The sequence below is a fragment of the Orycteropus afer genome, unplaced genomic scaffold (genome assembly GCF_000298275.1).
Source record: "Orycteropus afer afer isolate SDZICR_OR568_19922 unplaced genomic scaffold, OryAfe1.0 scaffold00245, whole genome shotgun sequence".
NCBI lineage: Eukaryota > Metazoa > Chordata > Mammalia > Tubulidentata > Orycteropodidae > Orycteropus > Orycteropus afer.
The window spans coordinates 1531335-1550838 of record NW_006921832.1 but is presented as its reverse complement, the minus strand read 5'-3'; the positions used below and the strand labels follow the sequence as shown (position 1 = coordinate 1550838).

Sequence of the window (19504 nt, the reverse complement as noted above, 5' to 3'; positions counted from 1 at the left end):
TTTTGCTGAGGAAGTTATATATATAAGAATATATTCTACACACCTTCCCAGGACAGGATGTAAAGACCCAAAAGGATGACTTAGGCGTTCTCATCTTACTATTCATATTGGGACTGTGGCCACTCCCAGACACTGTAGAACTATTCTGGGGTATTTGACTCAAAAAGCAGTTAAGCACTACTCATTTATCTGGATATTTTAGAGTGAATGGTTTGTTCTTAAAGTCTTTGTTTTCTACATCACTCAGTTTGTGAATGTATGGCTGTCAGCCACTGAGAAGTCCTAGATAGAGTTTTCCTGCTGGGAAACCCATGAAGGTGAGAGCAGCCACACTCTGTCATCTCATCCTAACTTCTTTCTTCTAGGGGAGGGGCGGGTAGGAGCTACTTCTTCACAGACCTGTAAAGAGAAGCTTCCCTCATTATGTTAGGACCCAAAGAGAAAGAAACCACAAGCCAAGTCACACTGTTGTCAATCAGTGACCCTGGGCAGTCACCATCCATTTCCAGTGTAGTCATACAGTTTGGACGAAGTAACCATTGTCTGGAATAAGTGAGACTTGGCTTCTCTCTTCAGTGTCTTCTTGTTAAATTTAGGCTTATGCAGACAGGGCTCCATTGGGGGGAGGGGGCTCAGGGGAGTCCTTCATTAAGGGAGACCAGGCATATAAGATTTAGGAGGAAGGAGAATACTCCAAAATGTATAGGCTCCCCCCCCCCCCACAAAACCCTACACTTTTCAGGATTAGGATGTCCTAGGAAGGTGTTCCAAAAATAATTATCACTAACACATTTGCTCAACAATTAACCTTCTGAGTAGGAAAAAGCAGTTGCAATCATGTTCTTGAATCTTGTGGGAAAATAGTTTCCTTCAAAAGGCAAGACTTTCTTGTATAGACCTCGTCTTTTACCTCCTAAATCTGCAGGTTTTCTAGGACCCCCTGCATCCCAGCTCCTTGCTCCAATTGTCATATCTGAGTGAGAACCAGTTACGGAAGTTAAATTCACAAAGGTATAACTGTTTACATCAGACCTTCATCTCATATCTTTATGTAAAAAAGGCCCTGGATCCTTCTGAGAACATCTGAAGTCAAGGAAGTCCCTGCTCCCAAGGCAAAAAGCACGTGTGTGTGTGCACGTGTGCGTGTGTGTGTGTGTTCATATGTTTATTACATCCTTCTGGATTATTTGGTATGCCTGGTGAGAAACTGTTGTTTTTGTTGTTATGTGCCGCCAAGTGGGACCCGACTCATAGAGACCTTTCCTTGGGTTTCCGAGGCAGTATCACTATGGAATTAGATTGCCCAACCTTCCTTCCGAGGAGTGGCTGGTGGGTTTGAACCGCCAGCTACCAGAGCTCCTGGTGAGAAACTAAAAATGTTAAAAATAATGTTCAAAAGGAATAAACAGAGTAGGACAAGTGGCAGGACAGGCTTAATTTCATATTCTTCTTCCCAGAAGAACTTGTCATCATGGTTTGGGGAGCTTCCATCTCTTGGCCACGGCCTTGGGACTGATGTGGAAACAGAGTTTCAATGACATTTATCCTGTAGGCATCACAACCAACTCTGACTTCTTTGGTCACAGCAGGTCCTGGAGTGTGTGGCGAGTGTCCTTCACTTGTAAATACTGACACCAATTTGAATCATTTACTCACCTCTGTCCCCACTCACCTTGGTGCAAGAGCAACTAAGGTGCCAAAATGACCAATTTGCATTTGAATCTGTTTTCTTTCACCCAGGCTGACACCCCTCCCTCCTTCCCTCCCTTCTGGAAGGTATGAGTAGGTGACAAAAGACCCAAGGATGAGAAGGAAGAAGTGCTGAATGCCTGAATAACTAGCTCAGAATCACTAGGACTTGACTCTTTAAGGCCATTGATTAATAAGAAGGCCTTTATTCCCAAGGCCTGGGGCTTCTTAAAAGGCACCCCAAATCCCCAAACAAGTATCTTTAGAATAAAATGAGTTGGGCCTATTGTACCCTAGGGGCCACTAGTGATTTCCAGTTGGGCTTATGGTTACCTAGAGAGGCCAGGGTGATGCCAGGTAGGCTCCATTCCCTTGACCTAGAGAAAGGGTCAAAGAAGCACAGTTCCATTGGTGCCACTGCTCTGATGTGTCACAGGAGCTCCTTACACCCTTTCCCATGTGTGACCACACAGCCTGGAAAACAGTGCCAAACACTGCCTCTAGTCTACTCATTAATTTACATCAGCACCTCAAGGTTGCCCAGTTGCTGGGAACCAGCTGGACAGCATCCAATCTACATCATTCCTCATCTCAGAGGTTAGAAAAAACAAATAGGGCCTGTTTAGAAGAGAATGCTAAGATTAGAGCTTTGGTGACACAGGTGCTTTTTGTGTATGAAGAAACTGACAATGCGTTCAATGAAGTCCTAAAATAGGGGGGGGGGGGTGTCATTTGCACATTTAAAAGCCCAAGGAAGAGTGAAATGGGGGAAAAAGGGTCAACTAGACTTCAACCTCATTAAAACATGCTCATGGTGAAAATTTATTTTACATATTTAAAATAGTACATTTAAAATGATTAGTTACATTACAGGTACAATGATGAACATTGTGACTCTTCATTATATTGCACAGCCTGACTTCATCCATATGGTTGTCTTTAAATAGCGCAAAATACTTTATACAGGAATGTGTTCAGAAGGGTCTTTGCAATCAAAATAAGAAAAAGAAATATTTTACAAATTTCCATGACCATATATTAAAGTGACAGGGGAAGGGGAAATTTTTTTTTTTAAAAAAGTTACAATCTGTACAGAGAAATTGCCACAGACAACCAAAAATTCCCCTCTCTCTTGGGAGAAAGCAGCAGGCCCCTGACCTGTGTAGGTCTGGCATTTGTGCTAAGGCAATTTTTTGGTGTCAATAAATATATATATATATATATATATATATTTATATTTATATATATATATATATCAGTAACTTAATACAACATAAATAGAAGTCCAGTCCAGTGAGTCCTGTGGTGGGTCACATGGAGCAACAGAAGGCATGTCTTTTGTCACCTAGAGTTTCAGTAGGGTTCTTTGCTTAACGAGTGGGGGCGGGAAAAGAAAAAAATGAAAAGAAAATCATAAATGAAGAGGAAAGGAAAGCCACCACCATCACCAGCACCACCACCACCGACAAGAACAGAAAAATCAAGACAATCCCACCTGGATGCCCCCTGCCGCGGGAGGTTCCAGTGTTCAAACACTCATTCCCATGGCACTGTCGAGAATAAGCAGCAGTAATTCCCTACTGTGTGTTTGCATTTTGTATTCTCTTTTCGTTTTTGACTATTTTAAATCCACCTACTCCTCTCCCAGGGAAGCCAACCAGGCACTTACTTGATGCTCCCGTCACTATTTTCTGCTGCCACCGTGGCTTTGGTGAGGGGTGCCAGGATGCTGCCTGGGACCCAGCCCTCAGCTGCAGGGGAGTGGTCACTGGCAGGCTGGTACACTAGGCACATGTTCTGCTGGTTGACGGCGAGGACCTGGACCACCTCACCTTGGCTCACACAAATTTCATTCTCCTTCAGTGCATAGTAATCTTTAATCACAGCCATGGATGAGGTCCCGTTGCAGCCTCCTGGGTCATTTTGCTAGGAGATGAGAGCAAAAGGGACACAAAAACAAGAAGGCTAGTTTATGTGGACTTTCTCTGCATCCAATTGCCTGGTTAAAAGGCAAACTTCCCACTAACCTGTGCCCATTGAGTCAATTCCGGTTCATGTCAGCCCTACAGGACAGAATTAAAACTGCCCCATAGCGTTTCCAAGAACTAACAGATCTGTCCTGGAGGAAGTGCAGCCAGAATGCTCCTTGGAAGCAAGAATGGCCAGACTTCATCTCACCTATTTTGGTCATGTTGTAAGAAGGGACCATTCCCTGGAGAAGGATGTCATGCTTGGTAGGGTGGAGGGTCAATGAAAGAGGGGGAGGCCTTCAACGAGATGGATTGACACGGTGGCTGCAATGATGGGCTCAAGTATAGCAGGGATTGTGGGGCTGGCACGGGATTGGGCAGTGTTTTGTTCTGCTGTGCATGGGGTCACTATGAGTCAGAAACAACTTGACAGCACTTAACAACAACATATCTTTACAGAAGCAGACTGCCATATCTTTCACCTGTGAAGAAGCTGGTGGGTTTGAACTGCCGACCTCTTGGTTAGCAGCTGAGTGCTAAACTACTGCTCTCCTTAACCTCCCACTAGCAGGGTAAACAAAAACCAGTTGCTATTGAGTCAATTTCAACTCATGGTGACCCCATGTTTGTCAGAGTGGAATTGTGGTCCATAGGGCTTTCAATGGCTGATTTTTTGGAAGTAATCACCAGGCTCTCTGGGTAGGCTTGAACCTCTGATGTTTAGTTAGCAACTGAGCATGATAATTTGTTTGTACCACCCTTAGACTCCAGCAGGGTAAATAGCAGGCAGAGTATAATTCTGAGTAATAAAATTATACTCATAAAACTGCTCTGAAAATGTATTTTATTATCAAGCTACCAGCTGAAGGTATACAACACATTCTTCCACCCTGAAGCCCCTCCCCAGCATGCAGCCTTCCTGCCATGGAGAGTGTGGCACTAGCACAGAGATATGTAAGCATGCTGGCAGAGTGAGGTCAAGACAAAGACCAGGGGTCACAGTCCCCCAACATAGAGAACACAGATCCTTTGAAACTAGATTTTCCTTTCTTTTTGAAATAGAACTGGCCTTATTCTACATTCTGACCCTCCTTGAGATGAGGACACTTGCCCAATTCAAAGGCAAGGCCGTGACCTACCCTGACCCAACTCCCTGTGGGAATAGAACTTCCCCAGTCCTTCTCTAAGGAGCTCTGGTGGCACAGTGCCTAAGACATCTAACTACTAACAAGAAAGTTGGTGGTTCAAACCCACCAGCCACTCTGCAGAAGGAAGATGAGGCAATCTACTTCCATAAAGACTTACCACCTTGGAAACTCAATGGAGTTTCTATGAGTTGAAATTGACCTGATGGCAGTGGGTTTGGTTTTTGGTTTAGTCCTTCTCTGCACTCATTAATATGAGAAGTGCTGCCTCTGTAGCTTTTTCATATGTGTGCACACCAGGACAACTGCTTCTAATCATGACTTATAGTTCCCAGGTCATGGAGAGCCAGATAGTCTTCAACATGTGTGGCAACATGCCAATGTGGCTTCAGCTTATTCACAAGGGCAGGGTATTTTTAAGATTAAAAAAACCCATCATTTCCAGATGATGTGATGAAATAGGGGGGTTATTCTAATATAGAATTGAATTTAGGCATTAATAATTCATTATAACAAAATCAATGGCAAAAATGGAAAGAGAAAAAAAAAAGAGTATAACTATAACATTAGAATATGTAGGTAAAAAATGTAGATGTTCCTATTCAGAGACCCATGGAGTTCTGGAGGAAACTAAAGCCTAATGAAATTAACTAATTTGCTAATTATAGAACAAGTGAGTTACAGAATTTGGAATAGAAACCAGATTGTCTTATTTTTAATCTATCACTTTCTTCATTATTTTCTTGTTCCTACTACCTTGTAGAGTCAAAATAGCTGTGTAGTCTAGGTCTATGGTCAAGTTTACAGCTATCCTCAAGGTGATGTTTGAACTGTGGATCATCTGTGATAAAAGTTTAATCCAAAGCTGGCTTTCCCCACTCACACATTGATGAGGTCCTTCCCCTTCCACATCAGCCAATGGATGGTGAAGACCTGTGAGCTCACTTCAGTAGGCACAGATCATTATCAGGGCCATTTCTTCTTAAGACAAATGAAATCTAGAGTTATGCCTTTCAGACGACCCACACCATAACTACTTCAACCAAACCCAACCCTCTGCTATCAAGTCGATTCTGACTCACAGCAAACCCCACTGGGTTTTCAAGGTGGTAAATCTTTACAGAAGTAGATTGCCCTGTTTTCCTTCCATGGAGTGGCTTGTGGGTTTGAACTGCCAAACTTCTAGCTAGTAGTCAAATGCCTTAGGCACTGTACCACCAGAACTCCTTATAAACTACTCTATTTGGTATTAATTACTCATTTTCATAAATGCTTCCACAATAACTTCTTACAGTTGTATGGAGTTTCTGCAAATGACAATAGCCTTTTAACCAAAAGTGTCAGAACCAGAGAGAACTGGTTTAACTTACTCAATTTACAGAGGGAGACAGAGAAATAATTGACACTATACTGTATTTAGGAGCTCTGCTGGCATAGTGCCTAAGGCATTTGACTGCTAACAAGAAGGCTGGCAGTTCAAACCCACCAGCCACTCCTCAGAAGGAAGGAAGGTTGGGCAATCTACTTATGTAATGATACCACCTCAGAAACCCAAGGAGGGGTCGCTATGAGTCAGATCCAACTTCATGGCAATGAGTTGTTTTTTGTTTTGTTCTGTTTTATATTGTATTTAGTAAGCTGTTCCAACTAAAATAATCAGCATCAAAAGATGCCACTTCCTAAAGTGAACTCTGAGGCTGTGCCCTCGGGGTGGTGAGGCTGGGAATAATGGGTTGTCACTTACCTTGCTGGTCTCATACTTGTCACCAGGCTGGTGGTAGTCAAACCCTGGACTGCCATTGGAGGTAGATATCTTCAGGGGTGGCAGAGGTGGGTTATAGCTAGAGCCCTTTGGTGGCTTTTCAGAGCCCACAGGGACAGAGGAGTAAGGCCTGGGGCTAGCTTGGGGAGCCCTAGTGGGCTGGGACCTCATCACAGCTGTGCTCCGTTCTTTCCGCTGATATTCAATGGGCGACTGTAGTGCTACAGGATAAGAGCAGAGGGTTACTCTAAGCTTTGGGAATTCCACAAGAACATGGGGGCCTATGAGGTACAAGGCTTGCGTCAGGCATTACTTCTATTTTTAAGGAGCTTATAATGTACAGTGAGAACTAAGACATCTACTTCAATAGTGAAAATACAAAAAGAAACAAAAAACAATGCCATATGTGAGGGACAAAGTGCACAAAAGGTGAGAGAGAGGACTCTGTAGTATGCATGGGTACGTGTGCATGGGTGGTGGGGGTGGTAATAATAAAGAGCTTCAGAGGGGGGCTGGTTGTCAGATGACATTTGTACTCTACAGGAATCATGAAGCATGTTTGGGGAACAGGATGTAGTCAGATTACCTGGGGCAGAGGGCCATGGGTCTCCATGGAGAAAGATAAAATAAGACAGATAAGGGAGGTTAGAGGTGCTGTGGTGTGAAAGATCTAGAAAGGCAGGCTAATGTGTTTGGATTTAATTCCGTAGACAATGAAAGGTGATATGTTAAATGAACTTTAAAGCTTTTTTATATTTAAATTCTATAACCAGGGCCATGCTTGAGGAAAATGAAGCTTGCAGAAGTTAGAAGGAAAAATGGGATAGGAAGAGGCAAAAGATAAGAGGCTAAGTCATATGCCATGAGATAGTAACGAGCAAAAGGCAGACATACAGCAGAGCTGGAAGGAATGTGGAATGGGTGTGGGTGTGACGAGTATTTTAGAGCTAGACTTCACAGGACTTTAACATAGCCAGGGTAGGGAAAGCAAGGCAAGAATCAAAGATCACTCAGGTTTTGAGACTGGGAGAACAACAGTCCGTGATACTCAACAGACAAGAAAAGGTTGATTTGAAGGGGCAGATGTGAGCTCTGTTTCACTGAATTTAAGATATCAAAGTTCAAAGATCTGAGTATTAAAGAGGTGCAGCCAGGCAAAAAGCCATACAGGTCAAATTCTGTAATAATGCCTTTAAGAGATGGCCTCATTATGTCATTTTTATCAGTATCCACTGTAGCCACTAGTTAAGTGGGTTAACAGTTGGGGACCAGAAAACTTTCAATTACAAGGCTATTTCTACAGTGACTGGTAAGTGTTAACGTAGGGTCAAACTTCCTTTCTCTGTGAGGTATCAGAGGAAAAGATTGGCTCTGAGATACCCGCAAATGTCTATATAAAAGCCTGGCACTGATCCACCATCACATCCTTGTCTCGAGTGTGTCAAATTATGTAACAGGCTCCTGCCAGAGCTCAGCCTTCCACCCTGGAAAGTGTTCTGTGGGCATTAAATATTTAGGTAATGATAACCTGTTGTTGTTGGTGTTATGTGCCGTTGAGTCATTTCAGACTCATAGCGACCCTATGCACAGCAGAACGAAACACCGCCTGGTCCCGTGCCAGCTCCGTGATCCCTGCTATACTTGAACCTATCGCCACTGCCACCGTGTCAATCCATCTCGTTGAAGGCCTTCCCCTCTTTGGTTGACCCTCCACCTTACCAAGCATGACATCTTTCTCCAGGGAATGGTTCCTTCTAACGACATGACCAAAATAGGTGAGATGAAGTCTGGCCATTCTCGTGTCCAAGGGGCATTCTGGTTGCACTTCCTCCAGGAAGATTTGTTAGTTCTTTTAGCAATCCATGGTATGTTCAGCATTCTTTACCAGCACCACAACTCAAAAGCATCAATTCTTTGCTCTTCCTTATTCACTGTCCAGCTCTCACATGCAGAGGAGGTGACTGAAAATATCATGGCTTATGTCAGGCACACTTTAGTCTTCAAGGAGACACCTTTGCTCCTTAGCACCTGAAAGAAGTCCTTTGCAACCAATTTGCCCAGTGCTATACATCATCTGTATGACTGCTGCTTCCATTGGCACCAATTGTAGAATCAAGCAATGTGAAGTCTTTGACAACTTCAATCTTTTCTCCATTTATCATGATGCTGCTTATAGGTTTAGTTGTGAGGATTTTTGTTTCCTTTATATTGAGATGTAATCCATATTGCAGACTGTAGTCTTCAGTCTTCATCAGTAAGTGCTTCAAGTCATCCTCACTTTCAGCAAGCAAAGTTGTGTCATCACCTATTGCAGGTTGTTAATGATTCTTCCTCCAATCCTGATGCCACGTTCTTCTTCATATAGTCCAGCTCCTGGGATTATTTTCTCAGCATATAGATTGAATAAGTATGGGGAAAGAATAAAATCCTGATACATTCCCTTCTTGATTTCAAACCATGCATTGTTCCCTTGTTCTATTTGAACAACAGCCTCCTGGTCTATGTACAAGTTCCTCATGAGTACAATTAAGTGTTTTGGAATTCCCATTCTTCTCAATGTTATCCACAATTTGTTATGATCCACATAACCAAATGCTTTTGCATAGTCAATAAAACACAAGTAAACATCTTGTTGGTATTCTTTGCTTTCAGCCAAGATCCACTGGACTTCCTCAATGACATCCCTTGTTCCATGTCTTTTTCTGAATCTAGCTTGCACCTTTAGAAGCTCTCTATCAATATACTGCTGCAACCATTTTTGAATTATCTTCAGTAAGATTTTACTTGTGTGTAGTATTATGATATTGTTTGATAATTTCCACATTCTGTGGGATCACTTTTCTTTGGAATGGGTACAAATATGGATCTCTTCTAGTCAGTTGGCCAGGTAGCTGTCTTCCAAATCTCTTGGCATAACTGAATGAGCGCCTCCAGCACAGCATCCATTTGTTGAAACATCTCAATGGGTATCCGTCAATTCCTGGGGCTTTGTTCTCTGGCAATTCCCTTCAGTGCAGTTTCGACTTCTTCCTTCAGTATCACTGGTTCTTGATCACATGCCACCTGTTGAAATGGATGAAGATTGACCAGTTCTTTTTGGTACAGTGACTCTGTGTATTCCTTCCATCTTCTTTTGATGCTTCCTGCATCATTCAATAATTTGCCCATAGAATCCTTCCATATTGAAACTTGAGACTTAATTTTTTTCCTCAGTTCTTTCAGCTTGAGAAATGCTGAGCATGTTCTTCATTTTGGTTTTCTAACTCCAGGTCTTTGCACATTTCATTATAGTAATTGGCTTTGTCTGCTTGGGCTGCTCTTTGAAATCTTCTGTTCAGCTCTTTTATCTTGTCATTTCTTCCATTTGCTTTAGCTACTCTCCACTCAAGGACAAGTTTCAGAGTCTCTTCTGACATCCATTTTGGTCTTTTGTTCCTTTCTTATCTTTTCAATGACCTCTCACTGTCTTCATGGATGATATTCTTGATGTCATCCCACAATTCTTCTGGTTTTCGGTCATTGGTGTTCAACGCATAAAATCCTTTAGGTGGTCTCTAAATTCAGGAGGGATGTATTCAAGATCATATTTTGGTTCAAGTGGACTTATTTTAATTGTCTTTAACTTTAAGTTGAACTTGCATATGAGCAGTTGATGGTCTGTTCCACAATCAGCTCCTGGCCTTGTTTTGGCTAAAGATATTGAGCTTTTCCATCACCTCTTGCCACAGATCTAGTCAATCTGATTCCTGTGTATTCCATCTGGTGAAGTCCATGTGTATAGCCACTGTTTGTGTTGTTGAAAAAATGTATTTGCAATGAGTAAGTTGTTGGTCTTGCAAAATTCTATCATGTGATCTCCAGCATTATTTCTGTCACCAAGGTCAACTTTTCCAACTACTGGTGATTCTTCTTTGTTTCCCATTTTTGCATTCCAGTCACCAATGATAATTTACACATCTTGATTGCATGTTCAGTCAATTTCAGAGTGCAGAAGTTGATAAAAATCTTTAATTTCCTCATCGTTTGCTTTGGTTGTTGGTGCATAAAGTTGAATAATAGTCATATTAACTGGTTTTCCTTGTAGGTGTATGGATATTATCCTATCACTGACAGTATTGTACTTCAGGACAGATCTTGAAATATCCTTTGTGATGATGAATGACATGCCATTCTTCTTCAAATTGTCACTCCTGGCATAGTAGATCATATGGTTGTCTCATTCAAAATGGCCATTTCAGCTCACTAATGCCTAGGATATCAATCTTTATGTGTTCCATTTCATTTTTTAAAAAATTTTGATTTGGGTGAAAGTTTACAGAGCAAATTTACTTTCCACACAGCAGATCACATGCACTTTGTCTCATGACATTGACTACAATTTGTCCCCTCCCACTTCTTCCCCAAGTTACTTCTTCCCTGTGTCCTTCCCTCCATGCACTCCTGCCCCCTGAACTATATCCCTGTGCATATACAGCCCTTCTATTCTCCCAGGATTGTTCCCTCCAAGGAGTGTATCTACCTAGTGTAAATGTTCACCTCATATGCCTGTCTTTTGTTTGGCTGGAAGCCACAGGATTGAGTTCAATTCCAGACCTGAAGGGCAGCTAGGGGGCATAGTTTCAGTGGTTCCATCAGGCTCCACCAGACTAGCAAACCTGGTTCCGCCCCCCCCCCTTTTTTTTTCCAAATGATTTTGAGTTTTGTTGCACATTGTTCTCCCACTCTATCCAGGATCTCCTACATAGATCACTCTTCAAGGGTTGACAGTGGTAGCCAGGCACCATCTAGTTCTTCTGGTCTCACAGTCAAATAGGCTGACATGTTCCATTTCATGTTTGACAACTTCCAATTTTCCTAGATTCATACTTCATACATTCCATGTTCTGATTATTAATGGATGTTTGCAGCCGTTTCTCCTCAATTTGAGTCATGTCACATCAGCAAATGGAGGTCTTGAAAGTTTTACTTTATGTATATCAGTAAGGTTGGCTCTACTCTGATGATGTACCTCTTTCCCAGTTGCATTTTGAGAGGTTTCTGACCTAAGTGGCTGTCCTCCTGCACTGTATCAGACAGTGTTTCTGGGCTGTTCATATAGTTGCCTTGTAATGTAACAGACAGTGTTTCTCTGCTAGAGATAACCTAGTTCAGTAATATCACAATTAGGAGAAAGGGCTCTTAGAACCATGTGAAAGTCTGAATTGTTGACTATGCTCTGAGAAATAGTTTCAAGTTTTAAATGAATAGCAAAGAGGTGTGAAGCAGGCCTTATCAAACCTATTTTCTGAATCAATACACAAATGTAATTAGAGAACTACTTGTTTATATGCAAATAATTGAACTAAAGTGTTTGAAAATAGCATATATTCTTCCACCAACCCCAGTTTCTGTAATTAGATCTTAGGACCACCTGTGCATCAGCAATTGATAGCAATAAATGTGCATATCAGAGAGAAATGCCCAAATCAACACCTTAGCCCAACATCTCCAACAATTAGATAAAGAGCAGCAAAAAAGCCTACAGTCACCAGAAGAAAGGAAATAATAAAGATTCGAGCAGAAATAAATGAAACAGAAAATAGAAAGACGATAGAAAAAATCCACAAGATGAGAAGTTGGTTTTTTGAAAAGGAAAGCTGTGCATCTTCTGACAGGGCTGGTTTTTGGCTGCTGGATGTGGTATCTTATAGCTGATGCCATTTTCTTCTTTGCTGGGAAGCTCACAGATGAATGTGTACCTCACCACTAGCAACTACGTTGGAGTTTTGTGGTGAAGAGCTTAATTTGAAGTCACACAGCTCTGAGTTCTAATTCTTGTTCTATCACTTTTTTTTTGACCTTGGACAAAATTTTTTAACCTCTCTGAGGTCTCCTTTTCCTCATCTGAAAAAATTGGAATGGTAATACTTATTTCTCCATGCAGAAGTGAGGATTACTGTGATAATACATGTGAAATGTATAGTGTCTGACACAGAAAAAGGACTCAGTATACAGGAGCCATTATTGTTACATTATTGTTACTTCAATTATTCCTGGTTTCAACTATTGTCCTACCTTACTTTTCTTTTATCCTGAATTCAAAACTTAAAAACCTCATTCCAGCTTAGAATCTCTCAGAAATTCCTAATTAACAAAATATAAATTCAATGAATACAGTTTATATATGCACATATTTTTGCATGAAATTATTTTATCAACAAAAACTTGATACCAAGGTTTATCATTCAAAGTTACATGTTCAGAAATAGTAAACTATGTACAACTTTCCTTATCATTCCTTGGGGCTGGGCTGCTGGTGTTTAATTTAGACATGTTAGAATGAGAAAGAGCCCTAGAGATCACTTGTCTAGTCTCTTCACCTCACTTTTCTGCAGTGTGTGTGTGGGGGGGAAGGGGGGGCGGGGAGTGAGGCATAGCCTGAAACTACTTTGTAAATGTACAATTACTTTGAAGTCTCATATTCTTTCTCAAAACCTCATGGCATCCTGCTATATAATCTACATTTTTATTTGTTTTAAAATTTAAAATAACGTGTGAAACCACTTACCATGGAGTAACATTAGTACTTAGGGAGCTATGCCATATTTTTCTGCTTCCAGTGCTACTGGAAGTACTGTCAGTGTAGAAAGGCAGATTAGCTCAAATTTTCATAAAATGAGCAATCTGAGGCCCAGAGAAATGCCCAAGGTCCTCAATTACTATGTCTCCTTTCTATCTTTCCCCTCAGCATTTAGTTTTATGCTAGACACCCAGCAAGTATTCTATTTGCATCACTTGAAAGAGTTCAGATCTCAGGATCAGAAAGATGTGGCACACCAAAGGTGGGCTAGTGTGTGTGTGTGTGTGTGTGTGTAACGTAGCCAAACAGTACAGATCTCAGGACAGGCAAGAAAAGGTGGTACATCTGAAGGTGGTCCTATGTGTGTGTGCATGTGTGTGCATATATCTATATGTATACTACAGGTCTCGGCACCGTAATGGCAAGAAGAGATGGTACAATCCCAGAGCAGTCCCGTGTGTGTGTGTGTGTGTGTGTGTGTTTACACATATAGATGTGCTTGTTGAGTCTCCAGGTTTACTTTGTTATCAGTTACATTCTTTGCCTTTCCCTGCAACTTCAAGTTCCATTTCTACTCAGACATTTTTGAACTCACCAGCCCAGCACTGAGCACTAGTTTAAAATGGTACCCTTCCTTTCACATGTCAAGCTCAATGTGGCAATCAAAGACAATCCCAGCAGAGAGAAAAAAAAGAGAAAATGTAACCAGGCGGTAACTCCACTTCACTCCAGTTCACACCATCCTTTGGGGAACTCCTGCAGGGTCCATACAGAACCACACTTCCTGTGTAATCATCAATTTGTTCTGGGAAGTTTCAAGATCTTAATGAAATTCAAAGCTAGAGATTACCTCTCATTTGAAAGGGATAAAGGTTAGCAAGGTGACTCATCTGGGCTCTGAAACTGTTGGAAGCAGAGGGAGGATTTCAGTGGGTCTGCTCAAATCCTAGTTATTTCTAGATAACACAGGAGAACCTGTGAGAGTGCCAGCCACTGCCATCCAACAGGAAAACGTGTCATTTATAGCTGGCCTCTAAGACAAAGAGTATGCACCCATCTCAGACTTTTGCCCAAATTATTAGTAGTTTGTAGTGGTGGCCACAAAGTAAATATCCTATGTTTAAGCTATAAGAGAATGTCACTTTTTTTTTTTTTTTAAAGATGGGGTTTCTTATGCCTCATCTGTTCTCAAATAATTCAGGTTTAGTAAAATTCTCAAAATGGTGTTTTGGAAAATGCAAAGTTTAAGTCCATATAAAATGTGATCAGGGCTCACAACTCAAGAGAAGCCCAGACCAAGGAAGCTGAGAGGTGTGGGGTCCCCTGAAAATGACCCTGTTAGGGAAAGGAAAGACACAGAAATGTACACAAAAGATATAGACAACAGAGGCAAATACTATTACATGCACAATACTGCATTACCACTGGCACCAAACACCAGGCTATGGGTAAATGCATAGACTGGTGGGAAGATCAGGTGGGGGACAACGAACAGGAATATATATACCCTAAACCACAGAAAGATTTGGCTGAATATAATCTTACATATGCACTTGTACTACAAAATTATTACAGAAGCAACAGAAGACAGGGTTGGGGTAGTTTCTCAGAGACAACCAAACACCTTGAGAGAGAGAATCACTGGGCCTGCGGGCTTGGGACTACAGTCTCAGGGAACATTGTGCTCAATTGGCACAACACAGTACATAAAAATCTTGTTCTATGTCCTACTTTGGTGAGTAGCAGCTGTGCTCTTAAAAGCTTTCGAGCAGCCATCTAAGATGCTACTATTGGTCTCCTCTAGTCTGGAGCAAAAAAGAGTGATGAAAATCAAAGTCATCTGGAAACAAGCAGTCCAAAGATATGAGGGACCACAAGGACATCAGCCTTCACGACTCTGAGAACAGAAGAACTAGATGGTACCCAGATACCAAGGCCAACTGCTCAGAAAGGGATCAAAACTGGAGATCCTAGACAGAGTGAGAGGAAAAATGTGGAACAAAATGCAAAAACAAAAAAAATGACCAGAATTACTGGTCTGATAGAGACTGGTAGAACCCCTGAGACTATGGCCCCAGGTTAGCCTTTGGGCCTACAAATGGACTCACTTCCATGGATTGGCTCTCAGCCAAACAGTAGAAAGACCTACATGCAGAACACCTACCCCAGGGCAATGTACCCACCTACCAACTGAGGTGGGTGCATTTGAGTGGGTGCCAATTGAGCACGATGTCCCCTAAGACTACAGCTCCGAGCCTGCAGGCTTAGTGATTCTCTCTCTCAAGGTGTTTGGTTATCTCTAAGAAGCTACTCCAACCCTGTCTTCTGTTGTTTCTGTAATGTGTGTGGGTAATTTTGTAGTATAAGTGCATATGTAAGATGCTAGAAATGCACCCCTTAGATCAACCAGCCATGAGACATCAGAGGGGCAGCATTCACATAAAGGGAGAGCTGGACAGACAGGATGCATAGATAAGAAGGGCACAGGGAGGGGTAGTCACAGGGAGGAGAGAGAGGAGAGCTTCTTATGGTTGGGAATGACAATCGAGGCCATGAAATCAAATGTGCATGAACTGTGGAATGTCAAACAAATCTGCTTTGTAAATCTGCACCCAAAACACAATTAAAAAAAAAAAAATTACCCTATTAGAAACTAGGCACAGTACGTACCATTTAAGAAGTCTCGCTGTGTTTCCAAGACTTGGTTAATGTCCTGCACCCAGGCCTGCTGGATGTCCGCATTGGCAGCTTGCAGAACGACCCTCTCTGAAGTCTCCCTGTTCAAAAGCGCAAACTTGCAGGGATCATTGTCCACATTCTCCTCCAGGACTAAATAATTCATCTGGAAGAAATCAAGTCAATCCTTTTTGTATTTATTATTATTTTTTTTAAATCAGCAAGATATTACAATTTATCAAACCTTTCATTTCAGGAGAAGTTTCCAAAAATTTGGCTTAGATCTAATAAATTAATATGTTGGATTCTGTCTTTGGGTGAATGCCCTGATCCCAGGGCACATGTAGGACCATGCCAGAGACTGACACTCATCCTTTGCTTTTTCTCCCAGATAAGCACTTTATGGAATCCTTCAACCTCCATAATCCAAGGTTATTGTGCTTGAAGACCTTCAAGGCACTGGGCCCTGCTCATTCCAGTAGCTCCCAGAACTTTGCTCTCCCTTTGCCCATTCTTATCCCCAATGGGGTCTCACCTTGATGCTTCTTTTGAACATGTAGCCTGGGGTGAGGGAACCCTTCCTGAGCAGTTCGCTGAAGATGACAATTTGCTCGAAGAGGAACACACGCCTCTCCTTGGTCCGGGACTGCATGCCCACATCCAGCTCAATCACATAGAACGTGTCCTGCTGCAAAAGCTTCCCCTGAGCAGTCAGGGTGCCCTGACGGAGAGAGGAACCGGGCAGAGTGCATGAAAACAGGGACACTGGCACAGCCCTCTCAGGCCCTAGAATCTCCTGCTTTGGAAGGAAGACAACCCTGATACCCAAAGCTTCTAGGTTCAAGTAAGAGATTGAATTAGGAGCCACTCACTCATCTAGCCATCACCTGTCTGTCAGTTTGTTGTATTGTGGTGACTTGCATGTTGCTATGGTGATAAAAGTTATGCTACCAGTATTCCAAATACAGCAGGGTCACCCATGGTGGATAGGTTTCAGTGGAGCTTCCAGATTAAGCCAGTCTTGGAAGAAAGGCCTGGTGATCTACGGCCAAAAATTAGCCAAAGGGAATTCTGAGGATCACAACAGAGTTCTGTCTGATAGAGTGCTGACAAATGAGCTCTCTCAGTTGGCAAGAGCTCAAAATACACAATCATCACAAAAAAATGGACTCAATTATACTGTGATCCATTGTGAAGATGGTGCAGGACTGGACAGTATTTTGTCTGTTGTGCATGGAGTCACCATGAGTCAGAGCTGACATGAAGGCAGCTAACAACAACAAAAGCAATTTTTTAAGGGGCTGACTATGGCCACTTTCCTGTTCATACAAGGACCCTGAAAAGAAAAGGAAAGTGGGCTGTGAAACTACTAAGAAGCAGTTCTAGGAAGATGTCAGAAGGAAGAAAGGTAGAAATTATTAGCTAAAAAGAGGTTCAGGAATTATGATCCTTCTTGATTTCTATTAAAAGGAGAACAGAAAGTAGGTGGATCTAGAAGTGGCTTTTTTGTCTTTGGATCTTTGCTTTTCTGCTCCCCTGCAATATGGGCAAGGACCTGGGCATTCACTTATCCATCAATTTATGACCCACCTGTGACCAAAGAAGTTGTGCAGGGAAGACCACCAATCATCAGGTGACTTGGGCCCCTCTCTGTTCCTTCCATTATCGTAGGCTGGAAAAATTCTATAGTCTTAGCCTCTTGTTACAGATCAACAGGTAAAGTTAGGGATACCACAGATAGGTTCCCATATTTTATAAGCTGGTAGATATTTTTTGCATCCTGTGATCTTCCTTAAAATGAGTCCTGCTACCAGGCCACCTGACACCCAGGCAAGAAGGTGGAGCCTACTTTGTTTCTAACCAGATTTTCAGAGACATCTTCACGTCTTCAAAGGGCATATGCCCCAACTCCAGCAAGTTTTCACAGATGCTACTGACGAGCCCTGCTTTTTCCACTGCTCTGCAAAAGGAAGACCCTAGCAACTGAGAGAGTGGCCAGAATGCCTCCTCTGAACCATGCTGTCTGGGAAGGGCTTTTGCCCTTAAGAGCAAATGTGCACCATTCTCTGCATATAACACCTGATTCCAAACACTACCCAGTGCTTGGGTCATTTTTCTTTCATGTTCCTGAGAAATGCCTGCCCTCTGCTTAAATCACGGCTTCTCACTGCCAAGGTAGCAGCCAACAGGCTTATCTCTACCCTGGTCTAAAGTTAATATTAAGCCAGTGACCAGCTAGCCAGGAAAGCCCTAAAAGCTCTATTGATATTGCGTAAGAGCCTGACCCCTGGGTTACAGCCCTACAGATGCTAAAGGGAAAGCCAGGCGATTTGAAAGTGAGAGGATACTAAAGGGACTCTAAGTGAGGGGCTAACTTGTCCCAGTCCAAAAGCCACAGAGTTCAGAAGGAATGGAAATACATTAATGGTTTTATCTAATTAGCTTAAGGAATATGAAGCAGATTCTCTGATGAGAAAAGGATACAGTGGCACTTGATTTAAAAGAGAAAAGAATTTCACTCTCCTATGTGTGGACTTAAGTGGACACATGCACACATGCATAAGACAGTTTCTGTGAAGGCTGACGTGAGTCTGACAGCACAATCGAACACCATTCTGCCTGCCAGCAGTCAGCTCCTTCAGAGACGGAGAAACCCAAGCAGGACTCCTGTTCAGAAAACAGGGACTTCAAAGTTTCAGGGCAAAAATGGTTTGTTCAGAATACCCTCAGAGCTGGCATAACTCCAAGGGAAAAAGTGTAAAACTTCATCTAATATGATTCCAGAAAACCTGTGTATGAGCTTAGCCAAGTAAGCCTGCTCACGCTCATGCTGCCTACCTTGGAGAACTGGGAACCTGTGAAATATAAACATAAAAATAAGAACCTCCGCACAGCTCTTGGTCACAACAAAGCAATGGAAACCAGACGGGGATACTCAGAACTGACTGGGAAGACAAGAAGGACAAGAGAGTGTGGCTCAAGAACATTGTAAAATCTGTTGCTGTTAAGTTGATTCCAATGCATAGTGACCCTATAAGACAGAATAGAATGGCCCCAAAAGGTTTCTAAAACTGTGCTCTCTATGGAAGCAGACTGCCTCCTCTTTCTCCCACAGAGCAGCTGGTGAGTTCGAACTGCAGATTTTTAGGATGGCAGCCAAGCACTTAACCATTGCACTACCTGGGCTCAAGGACATGATAAACCTAAATTTAACTATACCACCAGTCTGCCTTAGATCTCTTTTATCAAGTTTAGGTCAGCTGGGGGTGGGGGGAAGGAAAAAGCTATTACTTTCTCAATTACCTCAACTTCCAGGAACTCTTTTTCTCCAAAAAAGAATAATGAAATCTTAGGTTGCAAGATTACCAGGAAACAGGATTAGAAGATCCACATAGTTCTCTAGGGCATTCAACAGCTTCTAAGTAGCTGTCAATAACTGTGTTAGTCCTGATTTTATCATAACAATATCCAAAACAGATAATGTTTAGTTAATTGGGGAGGTTTGGATATAAGCTTATCAAAGCCACATGTTAAATCTGAATTAGAAAAGTCAATTTGCTCTTTAAAAGTTGTGGAAACCACCAGCCAAACAAAAGACAGGCATATGAGGTGAACATTAGGTAGATACACTCCTTGGAGAGAACAATCATTGGCGAATACAAGGGCTGCTTATGCACAGGGAGACAGCTTGGGGGGCAGCAGT

At 42.2% G+C, this 19504-nt stretch overlaps 1 protein-coding gene across 1 annotated transcript in view; it reads right to left on the bottom strand.

Annotated features, from left to right (window-relative positions):
- KALRN (kalirin RhoGEF kinase) overlaps nucleotides 1-19504 on the bottom strand; it is a 1074930-nt gene that overhangs the window by 84645 nt on the left and 970781 nt on the right. Inside the window, exons 47-50 of the mRNA XM_042782122.1 lie at nucleotides 16337-16522; nucleotides 15796-15967; nucleotides 6549-6787; nucleotides 3359-3615 (exon numbers count right to left, since the gene is read on the bottom strand). Of these exons, the coding sequence (XP_042638056.1) occupies nucleotides 3359-3615; nucleotides 6549-6787; nucleotides 15796-15967; nucleotides 16337-16522 (854 nt within the window). The remainder of the gene's footprint in view (nucleotides 1-3358; nucleotides 3616-6548; nucleotides 6788-15795; nucleotides 15968-16336; nucleotides 16523-19504) is intronic.